This window comes from Salvia miltiorrhiza, chromosome 6 (assembly GCF_028751815.1).
Source record: "Salvia miltiorrhiza cultivar Shanhuang (shh) chromosome 6, IMPLAD_Smil_shh, whole genome shotgun sequence".
In the NCBI taxonomy this organism is placed as follows: Eukaryota; Viridiplantae; Streptophyta; class Magnoliopsida; order Lamiales; family Lamiaceae; genus Salvia; species Salvia miltiorrhiza.
Window position 1 is genome coordinate 11,172,020 of NC_080392.1, and position 21,433 is coordinate 11,193,452.

Consider the following 21,433-nt stretch of genomic DNA (forward strand, 5'->3'; position numbering starts at 1 on the left):
TTCCTAATAATTTCACATTCAATTATAGTAATATGACAATGTTTAATTATAATATGATTATAATTTTTTTTAAAAAATAAATAAATATTTATTTTATTTTCTTAAATATAATAAATAAATATGTGATTTTGATTTATATTTTATTTTAGATATTAGATAATTAAAAATAAAGTGAAAAGAAAAAATATATAGGTTGGGTTGTGTAGGTGGATGAGAGGGAAATAAATATTTTATTAAAAAGTTTAATAAGATTGAGTTGGATGAGTGTCACCACGACTGTGGGTAGTCTCACCATGTAGATGGATTATTCACTGACCACCCCGACCAATTCGCCTGAATTTGCTCTGTAAATGTCGGAATTTTAAAAATTAAAAATTTAACTCAGAACCTTAAATTTATTTAAAAAAGTGATGAATCAATTGTAGATGTTCCATAAGTTTTGAACATACTTTGGACATTTTACCGAGCAGATTATGGAACGTTTACATGCTTGGTTTCAGAAGAAATGGTTGTTGTTCCTCATCTATTTTATGACGCATTTGAACAACTATTTCATCCTTTTAGCTTTGCATTGGTTTTGCTTTTACTATGTTGCGATTTTGGAGGATGGATTGGGGGCCCAGGCTCGATCGATTTTTCACAAATACTTGGTGCGCTGAGGTTTGGATCCATGGGGAGTCTAGCTCCTTTGGTGTCTATTGTGTTTTGTATTTGGATTTTATTCGGCAAAACTTTTTGTTTTTTGAATTTCCCGTTGTAATAGACGAGTATCTTTTTCTCTCTTATAAAATTTTTCTCACTAGATTTTTCTCTGTAGAGATTTTGATGATGAGGCTCGGCCTCTAATTTGCGTCTTGTGTTTGCAAGGGTTGTTAGTTTTATTTTCATTTTCTTTTTCTCATCGATAATACGATAATACATAGGGATGTCAAAAAAGCCCAAAACCGACGGGTCGACCCGAATCTTTAGCCCGAAAAAAGGTGAGTTAGGGCTGAAAATCTTTAGCCCGAAAATTTTTTAACCCGAATGGCCCGAACCGAAAATAGTCCGAGCCCGAGTGGGTTGGCCCGAAAATCGAGTGGGTTGGCCCGATTAACTGAACATTTTCTTAATAATTGATTTTTACATTTTAATATTTTACTTTTTAATTCGATAATAACATTTTGATACTTGTAGAATATGTTTTTAATTTTTTCAACAGTTAATAACAAACATTTGTTATATAAAAGTGAAAGAAAGATAGTCATTTATATTAAATCTATATACAATTTATATAGGAAACAATGTTAAAGTTAGATTTTATGCAAACGTACGTTAAAATAACACTAATTTTTGTATCCAAATTAAGGCGAAATGTCATGATTTAAAAAATATGATAAATTTTTATTACAAGAATATGATTATTTATTTTTAAAAAAATTAAACATATAAAGATCAGCTTTCGGGCGATCCACATCAATTTTAGCTACCCAAAAAATCTGACACGAACTAAAAAATCTGACACGAACTAAAAAATCTGACACGAGTTATATTTTTTTATTTTTTTTTTAAATTCAAGCTAAAATATCATCATATGGTCATGCAAAGTAAAGTCCCCTAAATTCCCTAATAATATAATGCAAGTCACAGTAAATGAACAAAGGAATTGTGACCATCTGTAAGAAAAAAGATACGATAAACCATATGTAAGGACTGATTGTAAAAATAAAGCTACAGAACCAAGTGGAATAAAATCCCTTCTGGTCAATTCATCAGTAACTGGGAACTATAGAAGAAGCCAAGTCTCAAGTGATTATTAGTTGACATTGATGAGTAAGATTTAGTACTGCTTTAGTCAAAAATACAAAATAGTGGACATTATCGAATCAAATCGCTATGTCTGAGTGGCTGTTACAGCCATCAGCCTTCTCAAGATTACTTCTTTCCCAGTGATCTCTTCCTCTCAAGACTTCACCTTAACCACCATTTCTGAACGGTTGCCATTGGAGTGTTCAAAAACGGGGCGTAGCGCTGGATTAATGGATTCGTTGTTCGCCAAATGTTAGACCATACACTTCGGTGGTAACTAGCAGTGGCAGGAGCATGGTACATAAGCTTCAGGAGCTGCCAAAGAAAGATATCCCAAACATTATAAAAGCTTCTTTACAATTTTGATTTAACAGAGTATCATTCGAGAATAAAATATATAAAAAAAACCCGTCTATCCTGTTAACAACATTAGCACTTTATAGCAGAGTAGAATACTATTACGGTATCTCTCCGACAAAGATCAGCTATAGGTACCACCAACCCGAAAGCCAGTCTATATAAAGCCTCCTAAATGAGGATGACAAAAAGAGAGAAATAAATTGAACCATTATATACTATTACTAGAAACTCAAAACCATAAGAACTGGAGCCTACGTATCTGTCCCACCAATACCCAGAGAACCCATGGACTTGAAAGGAGAGAAATTTAATACAAACTGTTGGTAGCTGCAAGTTGACCAGTAGTAAAACAAGTTCTTAAACCCAAAGAAATAAAATATAAAGGGAGATTATCACCTGCCAGTACATAAATGCTTGTATAATGTTACGCTGCCACCTGTAGATAAAATTTGTGGTGAGCAAGAACATATCACAGCAAGCAATGGGAGTTTTTATTATCATTTTTAGAGAAAAACTATGAAACAAATATGAATTGAAGTAAATGTATAATGAATGGCAACTAGAAGTACTGACGATAACAGAGATATAATCAGAAGGAACCCAAGTCCAATTTCAGCCTGTGAGGAGAGGATGTTAAGGGTAGTTGCATTGGATTCTACCCAAATGCAAGCATCTTCCAAGTATTTCCTGTAAAAGTCCCACCAAATAAGTCACAAACATGTCCAAGAAACGGCCTTCCAAAATGACAAGTGTGTGCCATGCATCAATGTTGTACCATTTTTTCGGTGGATAAACAAAAAATAAATAAACAGAAGAGAATATACAAGGTATTAAGGCATAACCCTAGGGATACAGCTCAAAGAGCTGGGAGGGCTACCCAAGAGACTTAGAAAGCCAGGACTCTCTACAGTTTCATTAAAATCTAGTGAGTACAAACCCCCATAATCCTAGCTTGTAAAAGCTTTGAGGATAGGAACAAATAACATGTGATATAATTCACCTAAGCTTTTCCAACATTTTCCTTTCTTCTCCCTATACTAGACAATTCACGAGACAATCAAACATCCACTAATGTATTTATCACAAAGAATATATTAGGGGTTATTGCTGGAAAATACCCAGAGTTTGCCAATTTTCTAGTTTATATCATGACCTTCTTTTTTGCCAAAAAATACATGAATTTAAGATTGATTCTGAATCGTCCCACGGTGGGCAATTTCATCCAAATTCAATCTAATGTCGCAATGAGGAATGACAAGTCATGGAACTATTCAGATTGAATTTGGGCGAAATTGCCCTATTCTGCCCTATTACTAGTCCGCAGCGTTGCTTAAACTTGGGCGAAATTGTCGTCCGTGGGACGATATCAATCTTAAATTCATGTATTTTCTGGCAATAAAAAAAACGTTATGATATTAACCAAAAAATTGACAAACTTCAGGTATTTTCCGACAATAACCTCCATATATTACTACCCAACCCATAGCTAGCCCATTTTAATCATATTTATGGTTCATTACAAGAGGTGTCAGGACACAGGACAATTTAGCTACCCAATCCTATTTCAAAGTTCGCATTGCAAAGCAGGACACAGGACAATTATAGCTAAGAAAGTGTATTTGGAGCAACTGCAAGACAAGTACAGGCTTTCTTACCTGTATAAGGTTGATCTACTAAAGTTACTCCTCAGGAACTTTGCAACATATTCAAGGGCCCGGCACATTATAGGAAGTAAAGCAACTGCCAAGAATTAAATAGCCAACTTATTTACCTTGAATAGAAGCATCATATATCAAGCAACACAAGACAGAAATACCAGAAATAAGTAGTAGGTAAGACTAACATTTGAGACACAGATGTGAACTGACGAAGGTAAGGCAGTAGATTGAGTACATAAAATCTTTGGTGACTACCACCGACTGGAACCACACTTGCAAAGCCTGCAAGTTCCATGCTCTAGGTTTCTGCAAACATTGATTAGTTATACCAAGCACAAATGGTGCACTTACAAATTGTCTACAATCTAGAGCATTAGCAATTACATATTTGGGAAATGGGCTAATCTAGAACATTACCCCGTATAGAGAATACAATGAATACAAGGAAGAGCATGCAGTCCCAAAAAAGGAAAGCCGGTATGCCCGATTTGAGAGATTCCTCGGAACAATTGGAAAAATTGAAAGGACTGCCACGGCTAAGACCTGCCAATAAAACATGTAAATCAACATGAAATACTAAAACAATACTCCACCCCAAAACTAGCAGCAAACCCCATCAGCTTAAAGATGATGAAGTCTTTCACATCTCAATACCAAGGAATCTAACATACCCAAGCATTGACAGAAAATTGAATTGTTTGCTGATCCCAACGCAACGATGTAGAACTGGTAGGTGGAGTAGTTGAGGTCCCTGATGTTCTACTAGAGGACCCTACAAGATGATTTTCCATAGGTTTCACATCAAAGAATAATTAGCTTCTACAAAAAAACATAAGACTGATAACACTAAATAAAGTGAAAGTTCAATCCCGTCCTAGGTAAAAGGTGGAAATTATGACTGAGAGTCTGAGACCTGAACTCCTTTGGCGAGTATCACTGGTGTGAGCAGTTGATGATGAGGATTGCTGTGTTGGGTTTGATGTTGTTGCCGACTGGGATGAGCTGCTGGTCGTCATTGGCTCTACAACTAGATCAGGATCCTGAACATTAAAAAACAGATAAATAAGAAACATGGCGTAAAAACATCAAGTAGAACTAGAAAATAAGGAAGGAAAAATGGTGAACTTCTCTTTTGTATAAAATGTGGGAAAAGAAAGGAGGCATTTGAAGGCATAAATTTTTGTTATCTCTCCTCTTCTCATGATAAATTTATCCATCAAAGTAAACGCACCCTACATATCAAATCCCTCCCTCCTCAAATGACCATAGAGAAATAAGACTCCCATGGGTTGTTTACTTTGAGTGATAGGATGGATAAATAAACATAATCTAAGCTAATCTACCATTTACATTGATGAATTGATTAATTTTGAACTTGTTTGTCCATCTTATCCTTCAAATACTCAATCCAATGCCTTACATACATGATAGAAATACATCAAGCAATAATTCTATTATCCCACTTATCACTCAACACAAAAGGCAATTCTGGCACCATTTATGTCTAGAGTCTAGTGACAATAATAACTTCGAACTACACTCAAATGGGCATTTTCACACTCATCAAAACAGTGAAGGAAGTTGAGGACGCAAATATGAAGCTCGAAAATGATAACAACCGGAACCTCACAAGCTATACAGCAAGAAAATAGTTCAATTTCCAAAAATTTCTGCATCGGAATTAAGTCCACACCATATTCAAAAAAAAAAAAAAACCGAAAAATATAACTTGAACAGTGCAAGGATCTTAAATATCTTTTCAATTCCCACGCTAGAAGAAAGCATCAAGTAAGAAAGTAAAGAAAAAACAACGAAAATTAAGCCCGAAAATAAATCCTGATTAGTCTTGAATATAATCAACAAGGTTCAATCGGCGAAAAAACAATTAAATCCCGATAAAACCCTGGCGCAAAATCACATCGAAAAGAGATCTTACGATGTAACGCTGGTAGAACTTGCGCTTGTAGTGGTTGACGACGTCGTTGCGGGAGGCCAAGTGCGGCGGAAAGAGAATATTCGACCAATAATCCGCCCAGCGTGAGTCGTTGTCGTAATCGTAGGCCGCCGCCGCAATCCGCTTCAACTTCTGCGGATCCTCTCCATCTCCGCCACCCATCTTGTCTGAAGCCGGTAATAGTTTGTTTGTTGCTCCTTCAAGGTAAATGAGAAGTGGGATTATAGATCTTTCGAGTCTACACTTGACGCACTTCCCCTTCGTGTTTGTTCCCGGCCGTCACGCTTTTTGTTTTCATTTCATATTTCGCCAATGAACTTTCTATATATTACCAAAAGACCCAAATAAATTTATGAATTCTAACAACACTTTTAAACAACTACTTTTGCCCCCACGCGATGCACCTAAGACATAGTAATTTTTATTAAAACAAAAGCTATTTTAAAGTATTTTTTATATTTAAAATTTAATCTTTATTAAAAAATAATTATTTTAAAGAATTTTTTATATTTAAAGTTAATTATTTATTAATATTATACTAGTATCAAAATTTTTATGTCATACAATATACGAAATTATCCACGTCCTTGCCCTTTTCTCTTGTACGTACAAATAAAATGAGCTCTCTCTTTCTTCTTTGTTCTCAGTGTTTTTCTTAAACCTCAATTATTTTACTGTGCAGCCACCACTCTGAAGTCGTCAACATCTTTGCATCGTTGAATCCCTAATCCTCCCATCGCGTTGTCGAGCTGCGCCACTGAATTGCTCTCTTTTATTATTTCTGATTTCTGATAAGCTTCTCTCTCTATACCCGACAACCTCTTCTACAGAATTCGATGAACTTTCCAAGAGTTACAGTAGTTCCAGATCTACAAAACTTATGAGATGCAAATGCATGGAATGAAATGGTACATATTCGTACGATCCATTTCAAAATCTGTAGTTTCAGCCAGAGAAATGGATGGCCTAAATGGACCCATTGGCACCATCCATTCCGTTCGTTCATAGATCTGCGCACATATGTTGTGGCATGAATGGTATGAAGTACTCCCTCCATCCACTATTTCATGACCTAGGCGAGGAAATACGGGTTTTAAAAAAAGTGTATTGTTTATTAGTTGAGTGAAAAAAGGAACTCACAAAGTGTATTGTTTATTAGTTGAGTGTAGAAAGGGACCCACAAAGTGTATTGTTTATTAGTTGAGTGGAGAAAAAGTGTATTGTTCATTGAGACCCACCAATTAAAAAATGTATAAAATAGTTACTAAAAATGGGTAGGATATGAATTGGTGGACGAACAAGTAGGACATGAATTGATGGACGGAGGGAGTATTTCATTAGCACCGTTCAGAGATGTTTACATTGGCGGATACTGTCCAGCCTATCCTGTAATACATGCCCAGAAATAAGGATTCGCTGGCGCGCGCAACCGATGGAATCCATTTTAAACAATTGTAGATTTAGTCTAGGCATTTAGGCTTATTTCGAATGAATAAGATGAATAAAATGTTGTTTCGAATGAATAAGATGAATTTATATTTGTTGTAAAATGAATAAGATGAATAAATGTTGTTTCGAATTTGTGTTATTTCAAATTTGTGGTATTTCGTGTTATTTTCTGTTGTTTCATACAACTCGTTCCAACAATTGTCTCAACATCACCTGAGACGAATGATACTTAATGGCATATTCGTACCATTCGTTCCAAGGTTTGTCGTGCTAAATGTTGGGACGAATGGTACGAATAAGCCATGTTGTATCTTTTGTCCCAAGGTCTGTCGCGCAAGTGTTGGCACGAATAGATCATTTTGTACCATTTGTCCTACAAAAATAGCGCAACTTTTTCAACAAAAAAACTATAGCCTTGTAGTTTGTACTAGCAATTAGCACAAATGGTATGAATATTAGATTTCACACCATCTATGTCAAAGTCTGTTGCGCCAGCACTTGTGACGAATGGTGCAAATATGTTATTTCATGCTATTCATGTCAAAGTCTGCCGTGCCAACACTTGGGACGAATTGTACAAATATGTCATTCTATTCTGTTGGGAACTTAGTGAAATATCATTACCCTAGTTTTGATGATACCAAAATCGTTAGGTTTTCTTTGTAATAGACTAGAACTTTTTGAACTCAAGTGTTGGAGTTCTTTTTCTAGTTTAGCTAGTGTTCTGAAGACTAAAGACTGAAGACCGGAGGATTGAAGACTGAAGACTGAAGAGCTCGACTGAAGTTGCATTTAAGGGCAGCGTCAAACACTGATGTTTGACTGATCGAGTTTCTCAACTAAAAGATCAGTTACGACTGATTCATTAATGCAGGCCACGTGGATTTAGCGGACTGATACTAAAGTCAGGTATCAGTTAAACTTCTTCCTCGGACTGATACTCCAAAAGCTTAAAGGAAGCCACGCACCCTAAAGTACAACCGTATTAAATGCAGAGATTTTGAGGATCGTCTTTTCTCTGCAGAGCATTCATTTTTGGTGATTACCTTTTCAGAGATGTCATACCTCCTGTACCTGAGTAGCCATTTCTCACCAAACAAGGAACTTCGAAGATTGAAGCCTCAGCAAACTTTGAATTCCTCTCCAACGGATGAATTCTTGAAGACCATCTCCGCCAATGGATCTATTCAAGACCTCTCCTATAAATAGAGCTCGAGGAACACTTCGATCTTCACCGATTCAAATACACAAGCTGAAACGCTACCGAAATCGATATTTAGCAAATCAAAACCTTCCAAAGTTTGAATCGAAGAAGAGAATACCAAAGCCTAAATCAGTCTACTACAATTACATATATTCTCTTAGAACCTTAGGCAAATATTGTATATCTAAAGCCACAGTAACTGATTATAGAGAGCCTGTTCTCTGTGATCTAGTTGGCAAGTTTTCGAACCTCCTTTCAACTGACCTAAAATAGTGTTTGAGCCGAGAGGAGTTCAGACCAGTGTTCTGACTCCAAGAGATATTAGCAGTCGCAGGGTAGACATAGTTTTGTCTCAGCGAAGCTAAGAGTGAGTGAGAAATCCAACCCAGTGTGTTGGTACTGAAGATTAGATTTTCAGTTGTTAAGGTTTGTTGTGCACCCGTAAACACAAGCCCAAAGTGTTTGTCAGTGTGATCAACTGACCGTGGATGTAGTAATTGGATTCCGAACCACGTAAAAATCCCTTTGTCGTTTATCGCTTTCAGTCTTTACTTTCTTATATGTGCGCAAACTCTTTCTTAACTGAAATTGATTAACTGCAAAGTGAAACTAAATCTTGACAACGTGTTTTATCACAAAGGCTATTTCAAAAGAAAAGTTTTCCGCTGCCAGTGTTATTAGTCTAGCTGATAAATCTTCGGATAGTTAGTAAGATTTATAACACTCATCTGTTTTACAAACCTGACTGAAGCCTAACGCATATCAGTTAAAGTCTTGGACTTAACTGATATCTCTTTACTGAAGAGAAATTCAGTATCAATCATCAACCGAAGTTTTTCTTGACTTTTTCACTGTTCATAGGTTGTGTTGGTTTGTTTTTTATAAAAATAGCCTATATGTGTATTCCTCCCCCCATACACTTATTCCAGACCTTCCGGGACCCAACATATTCCATTCGTCCCACAAATATAGCGCAATAAAAAAATTATAGTCTTGTAGTTTATTCTAACAAATCCAACTATAATTGAAGAACAAAATTCGAATCAACATTTTATTCATTTTCTTAATTTTCCAAATAATACAGGTATAAATCATATGATCAAATCAACAGAAAATATTACAATTAAATTTTCATTTTTCATCATTTCCTTCATTTTCTTGCCTTGAGGAAAGTGTCGTGCAAGGACGGTGGTGATGAATTGGGAAACTAGAGATTATTGTCATCATTCCCAATATGTCTCCGGCTACAAAGTCTTCATGGTTGGAATAAAATTATTTTTTCGTGCCACTTGTTCTTCACATATGTGGTACAGACCTCGAGATGGTTGGATGAATGGTGCTAATGGTTCCATTCGCACGAATCCTTGCTTGACAGATCTTGGTACAAATGGCATGGATGGGGCTAATGGCACGTTGGCCCATTTCATTCCTCCGGGTGACACGACAGATTTTGGAATGGATGATACGAATTCGTACCATTTTGTTCCAGATATTTTTAGATCTAAATTTGTATGTCATAATTCTCATAGATTTGGAAGTCTTGGAACTCATCTAAGATAGAAAGGGTTGTCGGAGGTAGAGGATAGCGAGAGATAGAGAGAGATTTCAAAAAAAATAATAATAAGAAAGTGATAGGAGTACATGGTACTATATCGGTGGTGTCAGAGCAAAAGTTTTAACAGTGCAGCAGAAGGATCAGAGATTCAGAGCAGTGGAGGTGCGACGGATGAACTAGGGTTTTAGAGATATAGAGAGTGCAAAAGTAAGGGAGAGAGAGGTTGTGCATTTTTACGTAGAAGAAATAAGGGGTGGGAGTAATTCCATCCAAAACACTTAATTTTGGCTATAATATATTGAAAATATATTTGGGGGACAACTGTTAATTTTCACTATTTTATATGACTAGTATAAAAATTGCGTCGTGTAAGTATTAATATTATGTTTGATTACATATATTAAATTATTTGCTATAAAAAATTATTATATGAGAATAACTTTTCGGTAATTTAATTAGTTAAGTTATGATAAAAGAGTGAAATTGTGATAATTTAATATATTAGTAACAATTAAGAAAGAAAAAAAAAATAAGATTTACATTAAATATCCCACCTAGGAGGTGGTAAACATACTAAAAAAAATTTGGATAATACAAAATGGGCTTTCGTTTTGAAACATGATATCGGTATTATTTATTTCGTCCGTCCACAAAAAATAGTCTTTTTTGTTATTTTGGGATGTCCACAAAAATTAATCTCTTTCTATTTTTGGAAATTATCGATCACATGGTGGACCCTATTATCCACTCACAATACAATTAATTATCATTATAAACACAACTTTTTAAGTGAGACATTTTCTCCACTCACAATACAATAACTATTTTTATTAAAATTAATGTCGTCTCTTAATAGGACTATTTTTTATGGACAGATGAAGTACTTTTTTCGTCTACCAACAATATTTGATGTCCACAAAAAGACTCTAGAAATCACCAATACTAAAAAAAAAACTTTCAGATTTTGTGCTGATTGAAACTTCCATAACTTTTCGGCTACTTAGAATATGAAGCTCCACACTATCTTGATGGAAAGGTATCTAAACTTGACTTTTTAATACAATCGATCGTTCATTATTTAGAGTTGAATTAAAGAAGTTTTGCTCGAAACACTAAAGGGTGGTCAAGTTGGCAGATTCTACGAATTTGCACCACATCAAGAATAAGTCAGAGTGGTAATCGGTTCGATTAACCAAAAATGACTAAAATTGCTAATCGAACCGAACATGCGTTTGCAGAGGAAAATACTCTAACTTCGTTGTCTATGCTTTTCCCAATGACCAAACCAAACTCGGGAAGTAATAAGGAGTGGAAGAATTTAGAGAAGTAAAAAATAAAGAATCACATCAAATAGAGAATGCAACTACTGATGCAGACCAATGCAATAAAATTGGAGCAGATACTTCACTCTCATACTTCTATAAAAATGAAAAATGAGAACTAATCTTGACCTTTTAGACTTAGAATCTAGTGGTTAGGATTCATTCATTTAGTGATTTCACGCAACTTTTGTTTATTTCATTTATATATTGCTATATTACTGAAAACAAGAATTATAAATTCTGAAGAAGAAAAAAAACATTAACGATCGAAAATACGATCGTTAATATCACAAACGGTCATTAAGTGTCGCCGGAGATTAACAGATAAACCGACTAACAACGATCGAAATTTCGATCGTTAGGCAATGACTGAAAACGAAACGATCTTTAATTCATGCCGGAGTTTAACGACCATTTTTTTTCGGTCGTTAGCTTTGTCGAATCCTCGTCCGTGCACGGCTTCTCCACGGTTTTAACGACAAACTAAACGGTCGTTAAAATTAAAATTCGGTCGTTGTTAATTAACGATCGAAATTTTCCGGTCGTTAACAACCGGACGACGAACAAAACAACGACAATATTAGAAAAGAGATAGAGACTTTTCAGTTTTTGTGCTTATTGAAACTTCCATAACTTTTCGGCTACTTAGAATATGAAGCTCCACAATATCTTGATGGAAAGGTATATGAACTTGGGTTTTCAATACAATCGATCATTCATTATTTAGAGTTGAATTAAAGAAGTTATGCTCGAAACATTAAAGGGTGGTCAAGTTGGCAGATTCTATGAATTTGCACCACATCAAGAATAAGTAAGAGTGGTAATTGGTTCGATTAACCGAAAATGACTAAAATTGCTAACCAAACCGAACATGCGTTTGCAGAGGGAAATACTCTATCTTTGTTGTCTATGCTTTTCCCAGTGACCAAAGCAAACTTAGGAAGTAATAAGGAGTGAAAGAATTTAGAGAAGTAAAAAATAAAGAATCACATCAACTAGAGAATGCAACTACTGATGCAGACCAATGCAATAAAATTGGAGCAGATACTTCACTCTCATACCTTTATTAAAATGAAAAATGAGAACTAATCTTGACCTTTTAGACTTAGAATCTAGCGGTTAGGATTAATTCATTTAGCGATTTCACGCAACTTTTGTTTATTTCATTTATATATTGCTATATTACTGAAAACAGAAAATATAAATTCTGAAAAGAAAAAAAAATATTAACGACCGAAAATACGGTCATTAATATCACAAATGGTCGTTAAGTGTCGCCGAAGATTAACAGATAAACCGGCTAACAACGACCGAAATTTCGGTCGTTAGGCAACAACCGAAAACAAAACCATCGTTAATTCACGCTGGAGATTAACGATCATTTTTTTTGTCGATAGCTTTCCCGGATCGTCGTCCGTGCACTGCTTCTCCACGGTTTTAACGACAAAATAAACGGTCGTTAAAATTAAATTTTGATCGTTGTTAATTAACGACCGAAATTTTCCGGTCGTTAACAACCGAACGATGAACAAAACAATGACAACAGTTTTCGGTCGTTAATTCGATCGTTAAGCGTTTAACGGCCGATTTTTTGGGTTTAACGACCGAATTTTCAATCGTTATAGTCGCGTTTTCTTGTAGTGTATGTAAAATTACTTATATTGCATTAAATAAATATGAGATTTTTTAAGGGATTATAATTCACGTGTTGCATAGTTGTAGGATTCGAAGTTCTGAGTTACATAGTTGAAGGATTCGTAATTAGATAGTTGAAGGGTTTGATGTTCTGAGTTGCATAGTTGAAAGATTAGTAGTTTCTGAGTTGCATAGTTAAAGGATTTGTAGTTGCATAGATGAAAGATTAGTTGTTTATGAGTTGTATAGTTGAAGGATTCGTAGTTACATAGTTGCATAGTTGAAGGGTTTGAAGTTCTGAGTTGCATAGTTGAAAGATTAGTAGTTTCTGAGTTGCATAGTTAAAGGATTTGTAGTTGCATAGATGAAGGATTCGTAATTGCATAGTTGCATATTTGAAGGGTTCGAAGTTTTGAGTTAAATAGTTGAATGATTCGTAGTTCCATAATTGCATAGTTAAGTATATATTTTCGTAGATGCATACATTTCTATCCTTTTAATTTCCTAAGATTTAATTAATTGCAACCGTGTGCATCTCAAGAGTTTTAATAATCTCGGCCGTTTTCTTATGTTAACCCCATCATATATATATATATATATATATATATATATATATATATATATATATATATATAGGGGAAGGCTAAAATAAAAACGCTTCTTAAAATATAAAGGGTTAATAGCCGAAAAATACACGAACTATTTTCAAATTTGCATATTGCACATCACCTTTAAAATTAGCTCCAGAATACATCACATTTTAATTTTGTTGCAAATTGCACACGCGTTGACCATCACCTTGGTCGGTGTTGACGTGGCACCGGAATTTTCAAACGTGGACTCACCGGCATTCAAAACGACGTCGTTTTGAGTGAGTATCAATTAAAAAAAAAGGAAAAATCATTTTGAGTGAGTCAGCCCTAGCGCCTCCCTCACTCCAGCGCCGCCGCCACCGCCTCCTTCACTCCAGCGCCGCCTCCCTCACTCCAGAGCCTCCATCAGTTCACCAAAAGAAGGGTCGAAGCAGAGGTCGCCGGAAGAAGGGCCGAAGTAGATCCAAGCCCTAAAGCCCCAATTCCAGCCACCACCTTCCCTCCTCGTTTTCCCGCCGCCAATCCAAGCCCTAAAGCCCCAATTCCAGTCACCACCTCCCCTCCTCGTTTTCCCGCCGCCAATCCAAGCCCTAAAACCCTAGATGATCGGAGTTGCAGGTATCGAGAGAGGTTGAGGGAGAGGGAGCGGGATAAAGAGAGAGATAGAAGACCAACATCGATTGTGAGGGAGACGAGAGGAGCCTCGGAGCGAGGGCAGCAGCGTCGACTTGGAAGAGGAAGACAAAGTAGGTGAGGCGGCGGGAGTTAGCGGCGTCGATGAGGAAGTCGCGGTGGCGGGGCTTCAGGAGAGGAAGTCACGGCGGCGGGGCTTTAAGGCGTTTTGGAACGAAATCAGAGGCCGTGTGGTGTGGTGGAGATGGTCACGAATCTCCGCCACCGCTCACCTGCTGCTTCACGCCCCTTGCCCCCGCTGCCGATTGCTGGTGTTCCAGGTGGTCACGAATCTTCGGCCACCACAACATCATCGCCGCAACACCACCACAGATCCCCAAATCCTCAGCCACCAAAAATCCCCAAATCCTCAAATCCTCAGCCACCCAAAAAAAAATCCTAGATCTGTAAATCTGCAAACCCTTGAAACATGCTGCCGCCGAAACCCGCTTTCGCCGCCGCCCCAAATCGGGCAAGAGATTGAAGAAGAAGAACAAGGTCCAAGATCACATTTTTCTTTAATTTTTTATTTTTTCTTCCTATCAAAACGATGTCGTTTTGAATGCGTGGCTTGCCACTGTGTAATAAATGCCACGTGTAATGCCATGTAGTTTAAAATAGTTCCACGTCATTGCCGGTCAAACATAAGAGTGGTCGAAACTTCCGTCGGGTGCAAATTGCAACAAAATCAAAAGGTCATGTATTCTGAAGCTATTTTTGAAGGTCATGTGCAATATGCAAATTTGAAAATAGTTCCTGTATTTTCCGGCTATTAACCCAAATATAAATTAGGAACTATTTTCAGCCTTTAGATCATCAAGATCTACGGTTGATTCATCACCTTGTTGGATAAATTCATGGTCCTGAGTTCGAATCTCAAAGGTAGCGAAAAATTATTTTTCGCAATTCATACCTTTATACAATTTATTCATGCGTGTTATACATAAAATTCATGCATTTTTGCTGGTTCGTAATTCTTAAAATAAGGGTGGTTTATTGAATAACCGCCCCCTATATATATATATATATATATATATATATAGGAAAAGGTTCAAGAAAGAACCACTAAATAAAAGAAGAACGAAGAACCATTTTCAGCCATTCGATCATGAAGATCTACGGTGGATGCATCATCTTGTTGGATGAATGCAGATCCTGGGTTCAAATCCTGAAGGGAGCAATTTTTATTTTTTTGAGTGCATTAATTTTAACATCGATTGCATTAATTTTTACAGTGGATGAATTAGATTTGATGGTTCTCACGTTCTCACAAATAATGTAGTTCTCTCTAGAACCACACCTTATCTAGATATATATATATATATATATATATATATATGGAAGGGCTACCGTGAAAATACTTCTTAAAATAAAAATAAAAATATTTTTCAATGTACGAATTTTATGTAGAACGCGTATGAATTCATCCAACGGGGTTACGAATAGTGAAAAATAAATTTCTGCTACCTTTGGGATTCGAACTCAGGACCACAAATTCATCCAACAGGGTTACGAATCAACCGCAGATCTTGATGATCTAAGGGCTGAAAATTGTTTATATTTTATATTTTAAGAAATGTTATGCTACATACCTTATGTGAGCTCCTTATGTGAGCACCGCTCACGTTTAGCATTCATTAGCGTTATCTTTTTTGTTTTAGACATTTACTTTTATTCTAATGCTTCATAAATTGTTATTAAGATCATTAATTTTATAAATTACATAAAAATCAAAGTCCAATTAATTATTTTTATTAATTATTTGAAGTTAAAGGAAATATGAACAAATTGGACTTTGATTTTTATAAAATTTATAAAATTAATGATCTCAATAACAATTTATAAAGTATTAGAATAAAAGTAAATGTCTAAAACAAAAAAGATAACGCTAACGAATGCTAAACGTGAGCGGTGCTCACATAAGGAGCTCACATAAGGTATGTAGCATAACATTTCTCTCTCTCTCTCTCTCTCTATATATATATATATATGGGCTAAAATAAGTACACTCCTTAAGATATAAAATAAGAATCATTTTCAGCCTTTAGATCATCAAGATCTACGGTTGATTCATCATCATCATCACAAGTTTATTAGTAATTGATGTGATAATATAGAAACATAGAAAGTCAAAGCTTGGGAACAAAGGAAATGTCAAATGTTAATTAGCTATGTTGTGGAATTGCTTGAATGATCAACACAGCAAGAACAGAAAAGAAATGAACACAAACAAGATTTACGTGGTTCGGATTTTTTAATCCTACATCCACGGAGAAGAAACGATCCACTCTATTTCACTATGAACACTCAAGAACTTTACAATTACAATTGAGAACTCTCAACACTAGAAGAAGTGTATAGCCTACAAATCTATCAAGATTGCTATGTATCCTCACTCTCAACTAGTTTACAGTAATGGAAAATCTTAAGCAACAACTCAACAACTAATCTAGGTATTTAAACAAGAGAAATAGCAGTTGAGAAGATTTGAGCTGCGCGCTGACTTCTTGAATGATCTGTTTTAACTAATTTTATCAACCCTAAAACTGAACTCCCTTAACTCTTGCATATTTGCTAACTGATCCGTAAGCTATAGACTAAACACCCTTGCATATTCTACCAGTCAGAGGAATCGAATGCCAGAGCAGAGAAATCAAGACGCCAGAGGAATCAGAGTCAGAGCAGCGAAATGCATCACTAGAGAAATCAGGTCCAGAGGAATCAAGTCCAGAGCCGCGAAAAGCATCGCCAGAGAAATCAGAGTCAGAGCAGCGAAATCACCATTCCGCTGGCGACCCATTTCTCTGGCGAGGTCAGAGAAAACGTATAGACTAATTGTATGTAGATACTTTACTCACAATTCTCCACCTTATCTAATACAATTAGAATACACCGAGCTACCTGCATGGATTAGACAAACAACTTGCTCTCCTCAAGAGAGCTCATACCAATCAAAGAACAACACTTTTTGAACTTAACAGTTGGTAAAGATTTGGTAAGCATATCTGAAGCATTATCATCAGTTGACACTTTCTCTATCACAACTTCACCTTTTTCAACTAAATCCCTAACAAAATGAAATCTAACATCTATATGTTTAGACCTCTCATGAAAAGATTGATGTTTAACAAGATGAATTGCACTTTGATTATCACAAAGAATAGAGACTACCTGTTGATTAATACCTAACTCAGATAGCATACCTCTTAGCCATATACCTTCTTTCACTGCTTCTGTGACAGCCATGAATTCGGCTTCTGTAGTGGAAAGAGCTACAACAGATTGTAATGTAGATTTCCAGCTCACTGCTATTCCATAAAGTGTAAATACATATCCAGACTGGGACTTCCTTGTATCTATACTTCCTGCATAATCAGAATCAGTAAAGCCAACTAGAGCTTGATTTATATCAGTGGCTCCACCTTGAAACATAATTCCTTTATTAACAGTTGCTTTCAAGTATCTTAATACTCCTTTTAATGCAAGCCAATGTGGTTTTCCTGGATTTGCCATAAATCTACTTACAAGACTAACAGCATGAGCCAAATCAGGCCGAGTACAAAGCATAGAATACATGATGCTTCCTACCACATTTGTATAAGGAATAACACTCATGTCTTTAAGCTCTTCACTAGTAACAGGACATTGACTACTAGACAGCTTAACATGTTGAGCTATAGGAACCTGAGCAACTTTTGCTTCATTCATATTGAATTTTAACAATACTTTCTTCAAGTAATCAGATTGAACAAGCATAAGTTTCATATTTTTCCTATCTCTCTTGATATCCATACCAAGAATTCTTCTAGCAGTCCCTAGATCTTTCATATCAAATTCAGCACTCAATGATTGCTTTAATTTATCAATTTCAGTACTAGAACTACTAGCAATAAGCATATCATCAACATACAAGAGTAAGTAAACAACCACAGACTTAGCAACTTCTTTCAAGTATACACATCTATCATGCAATGTTCTCTTGAAACCTATACTTATCACGAATTCATCAAACCTTTTATTCCACTGTCTTGGACTTTGCTTTAGTCCATACAAAGACTTTTTCAAGAGACATACCTGACCTTCACAGCCAGCTACTTCAAATCCCTCTGGTTGATTCATGTATATAGTTTCCTCTAACTCACCATTTAGAAAAGTTGTTTTAACATCCATCTGTTGCAATTCTAAATCTAGGTGTGCAGTTAGAGCAAGTATAAGTCTAATAGAACAGTGTTTAACAACAGGAGAAAAGATTTCATTAAAATCTATACCTTCTTGCTGAGAGAAACCTCTAGCAACTAACCTGGCTTTATACCTGATTACCTCAATGCCTTTGTAAACCTCCACCTTTTTCTTGTATAACCATCTACATGTTACACATTTCTGGTTCTTAGGTCTGTCTACCAGGATCCAAGTCTTATTTTTCAATAAAGACTCTATTTCCTCCTCCATAGCTTTGATCCATTGCTTGCTTTCAGAGCACTGAATTGCTTCTTTATAGGACTTAGGCTCTCTGTAATTTACCTCTTCAGCTACTGAGAAAGCAAAGCTAACTTGATCTGCTTCAGAGTATCTGGCTGGAGGTCTGGTAATTCTCCTAGCTCTGTCACGAGCTAGATGATAATCACTGAGATCCTCAGTGTTATCCTTTTGTTGATCATCTTCCTCCTGTTTTATACCTGTCACTTCTGATACTCTAGACATTTCATCATTAATAGGTGTGTTATCACTAGTTTTATCAGTGTTTACTTCAACTCCTTTACTAGTATACTCAGTAGTAGATTGCTCTTTTAGAGGCATTATGTTTTCTTTAAACACTACATCTCTACTGACTAGAAGTTTTCCCTTTCCAGATTCTATGCACCAGAGCCTATACCCTTTAACCCCTGTTGGATATCCCACCATAACACATTTCAATGCTCGGGGTTCCAACTTATCCTGCCTAACATGCATATATGCTAAGCATCTAAATTTCCTCAAGTTTGAGTAATCAGCAGCCCTACCAGTCCACAGTTCTTCAGGAGTTTTAAACTCAATAGCACTAGAAGGGCATCTATTTATAAGATAAGCAGCAGTGGTGACTGCTTCTCCCCAAAATTTAGGTGGCAAACCTGAGCTAGAGAGCATACACCTAACTCTCTCAAGGAGAGTTCTATTCAATCTCTCTACAACCCCATTCTGTTGGGGATTTCCAGGTACTGATTTATGTCTTTTTATTCCCCTTTCTTTACAATATTCTTGAAATTTTTCAGAGGTGAATTCTAAGCCATTGTCAGTCCTTAAGCATTTTAGCTTACATCCTTTTTCATTCTCAACAGCACTACACCACTCAACAAATTTATCAAAGGCATCAGACTTGTGTTTTAAAATGTAAACCCAGACTTTCCTAGAGAAATCATCTATTAGAGACATGAAATATACTCCTCCACCTATAGTGGTGGTTTTGGATGGACCCCACAGATCACAATGAACATATTGAAGTGGTGCAGATGAGACATGTTTGCCAACAGGATATGGAAGTTTCTTGCTTTTACTTAATTCACATGCATCACAAGTGTTCAGTTTTTCATCAGCAGATAAACTCAGTATACCCTGTTTCTTTAGTTCAATTAATCCTTTTTCACTAACATGCCCAAGTCTCTCATGCCACAATTCAATATCACAAGTAGAGGCAATTTCAGACTCACCAACAATAGTTTCAGCAACTAAATGATACAAAGTCTGTTTTCTGGTTCCTTTCAACACAACTTTATCTTCTTTTAAGACATATATATCATTAACACATGATTTAAACTCATAGCCTTTCATTTGTAGAGATCCAAGGGATATCAAATTCCTTTTTAGACTAGGAATATATCCAACTTCAGTTAGGAGCCTTACAGAATTATCATGTAGCTTTAACTTGATTGCACCAATGCCTTTGACAAGGCAGACTTGGTTGTTCCCCAAAACTACAGATCCCAGGTCCTTCATCTGCAAATCAACAAACCAATTCAAGTTAGGACACATATGGAAAGAACACCCTGAATCTAATATCCAATTATTCTGAGTTTTAGAAGATGTGATGTTTAAAGCTTCAGCTTCTTGGAAATTTTCAGCAAGGTCTGCAGTGTCTGAGCCTTTTTGAGCTTGTTTTCTTTTCCAGCTGTAGCAGTCTTTCTTGATATGCCCTGGCTTCTTGCAGTAGTGGCATTTCTTGTTTTCCTTCTCATCATCCTCCTTTTTTCCTGATCCTCCCTTCTTTTCTTTGAAAGGCTTCTTGAATTTTCCTTTGTTGGACTTTGCTTTGACATTGAGGCTTTCACTTGCGGTTTCTTGCCTGCCATCAGATGCCTTTTGCAACTCCCTAGATTTCAAGGCATTCATGACTTCATCCAGGGAGATAGCAGTCTCCCTCCCATACAGCATGGCATCCCTCATGTTGTCATAGGATTTGGGCAGGGCACTAAGGAGCTGGATTGCCTTGTCTTCATCTTCTAACTTTACATCAATATCAGCCAAATCATCAACAGCTTTATTGAATTCATCCAGTTGATCAGATAGATTCTTCTCCTCTGAAACTCTAAAGGAATACAGCCTCTTCTTCAAGAAGAGCCGATTTGCCAGAGACTTAGTCATGTAGAGGCTCTCCAGTTTAGCCCATACTGCAGCTGCAGTGTCTTCTTTTGACACCTCTCTCAGCACTTTATCTCCCAGATGCAGGATGATAGTGCTATGAGCCTTCTTTTGCATTTCAGCAAACTTCACCTTCCCATCTCCTTCTTTAGGTGCCTTCTCTGTGGTAAGAACATCATCAATGCCCTGTTGAATGAGAACGGCCCTCATCTTCATTCTCCACAGGGAGAAATCATTCTTCTCTGTGAATTTCTCGGTGTCGAATTTAGCAATCGACATTTGGTAGATCTCCAGTCTTGAGATTCAGCACGTCGTAGTAGTGAAAAGAATGGCGATTCCTCCACCGATCAAGAACTCCTCCGATTCAGATTTCCTCCGATTCAAATCTCAAACAGTTGGTGTGCGTCGATCTTCCGTTTCCCACAGACGGCGCCACTTGTTGTGGAATTGCTTGAATGATCAACGCAGCAAGAACAGAAAAGAAATGAACACAAACAAGATTTACGTGGTTCGGATTTTTCAATCCTACATCCACGGAGAAGAAACGATCCACTCTATTTCACTATGAACACTCAAGAACTTTACAATTACAATTGAGAACTCTCAACACTAGAAGAAGTGTATAGCCTAC

General features: G+C 36.4%; 1 protein-coding gene across 1 annotated transcript; it reads right to left on the reverse strand.

Annotated features, from left to right (window-relative positions):
• Nucleotides 1-1,723: 1,723 nt before the first annotated feature.
• Nucleotides 1,724-6,085, reverse strand: LOC130988627 (uncharacterized). Its single transcript, XM_057912514.1, has 9 exons — nt 5,743-6,085; nt 4,720-4,846; nt 4,478-4,578; nt 4,224-4,349; nt 3,992-4,112; nt 3,804-3,888; nt 2,722-2,835; nt 2,545-2,584; nt 1,724-2,103 (listed from the first exon to the last, which is right to left on the reverse strand). Exons 1-9 carry the CDS (start codon nt 5,920-5,922, stop codon nt 1,951-1,953), a joined length of 1,047 nt encoding a protein of 348 aa, XP_057768497.1. The 5' UTR covers nt 5,923-6,085; the 3' UTR covers nt 1,724-1,950.
• Nucleotides 6,086-21,433: the final 15,348 nt, after the last annotated feature.

Coding starts and splice junctions, on each gene's coding strand:
- LOC130988627 (XM_057912514.1), bottom strand. CDS start 5,922: ATGGGTGGCGGAGATGGAGAGGATCCGCAGAAGTTGAAGCGGATTGCG. Junction 4,579..4,719: donor TACTCGCCAAAGGAGTTCAG/GTCTCAGACTCT, acceptor ATCATCTTGTAG/GGTCCTCTAGTAGAACATCA. Junction 2,585..2,721: donor CTGATTATATCTCTGTTATC/GTCAGTACTTCT, acceptor TTTTATCTACAG/GTGGCAGCGTAACATTATAC.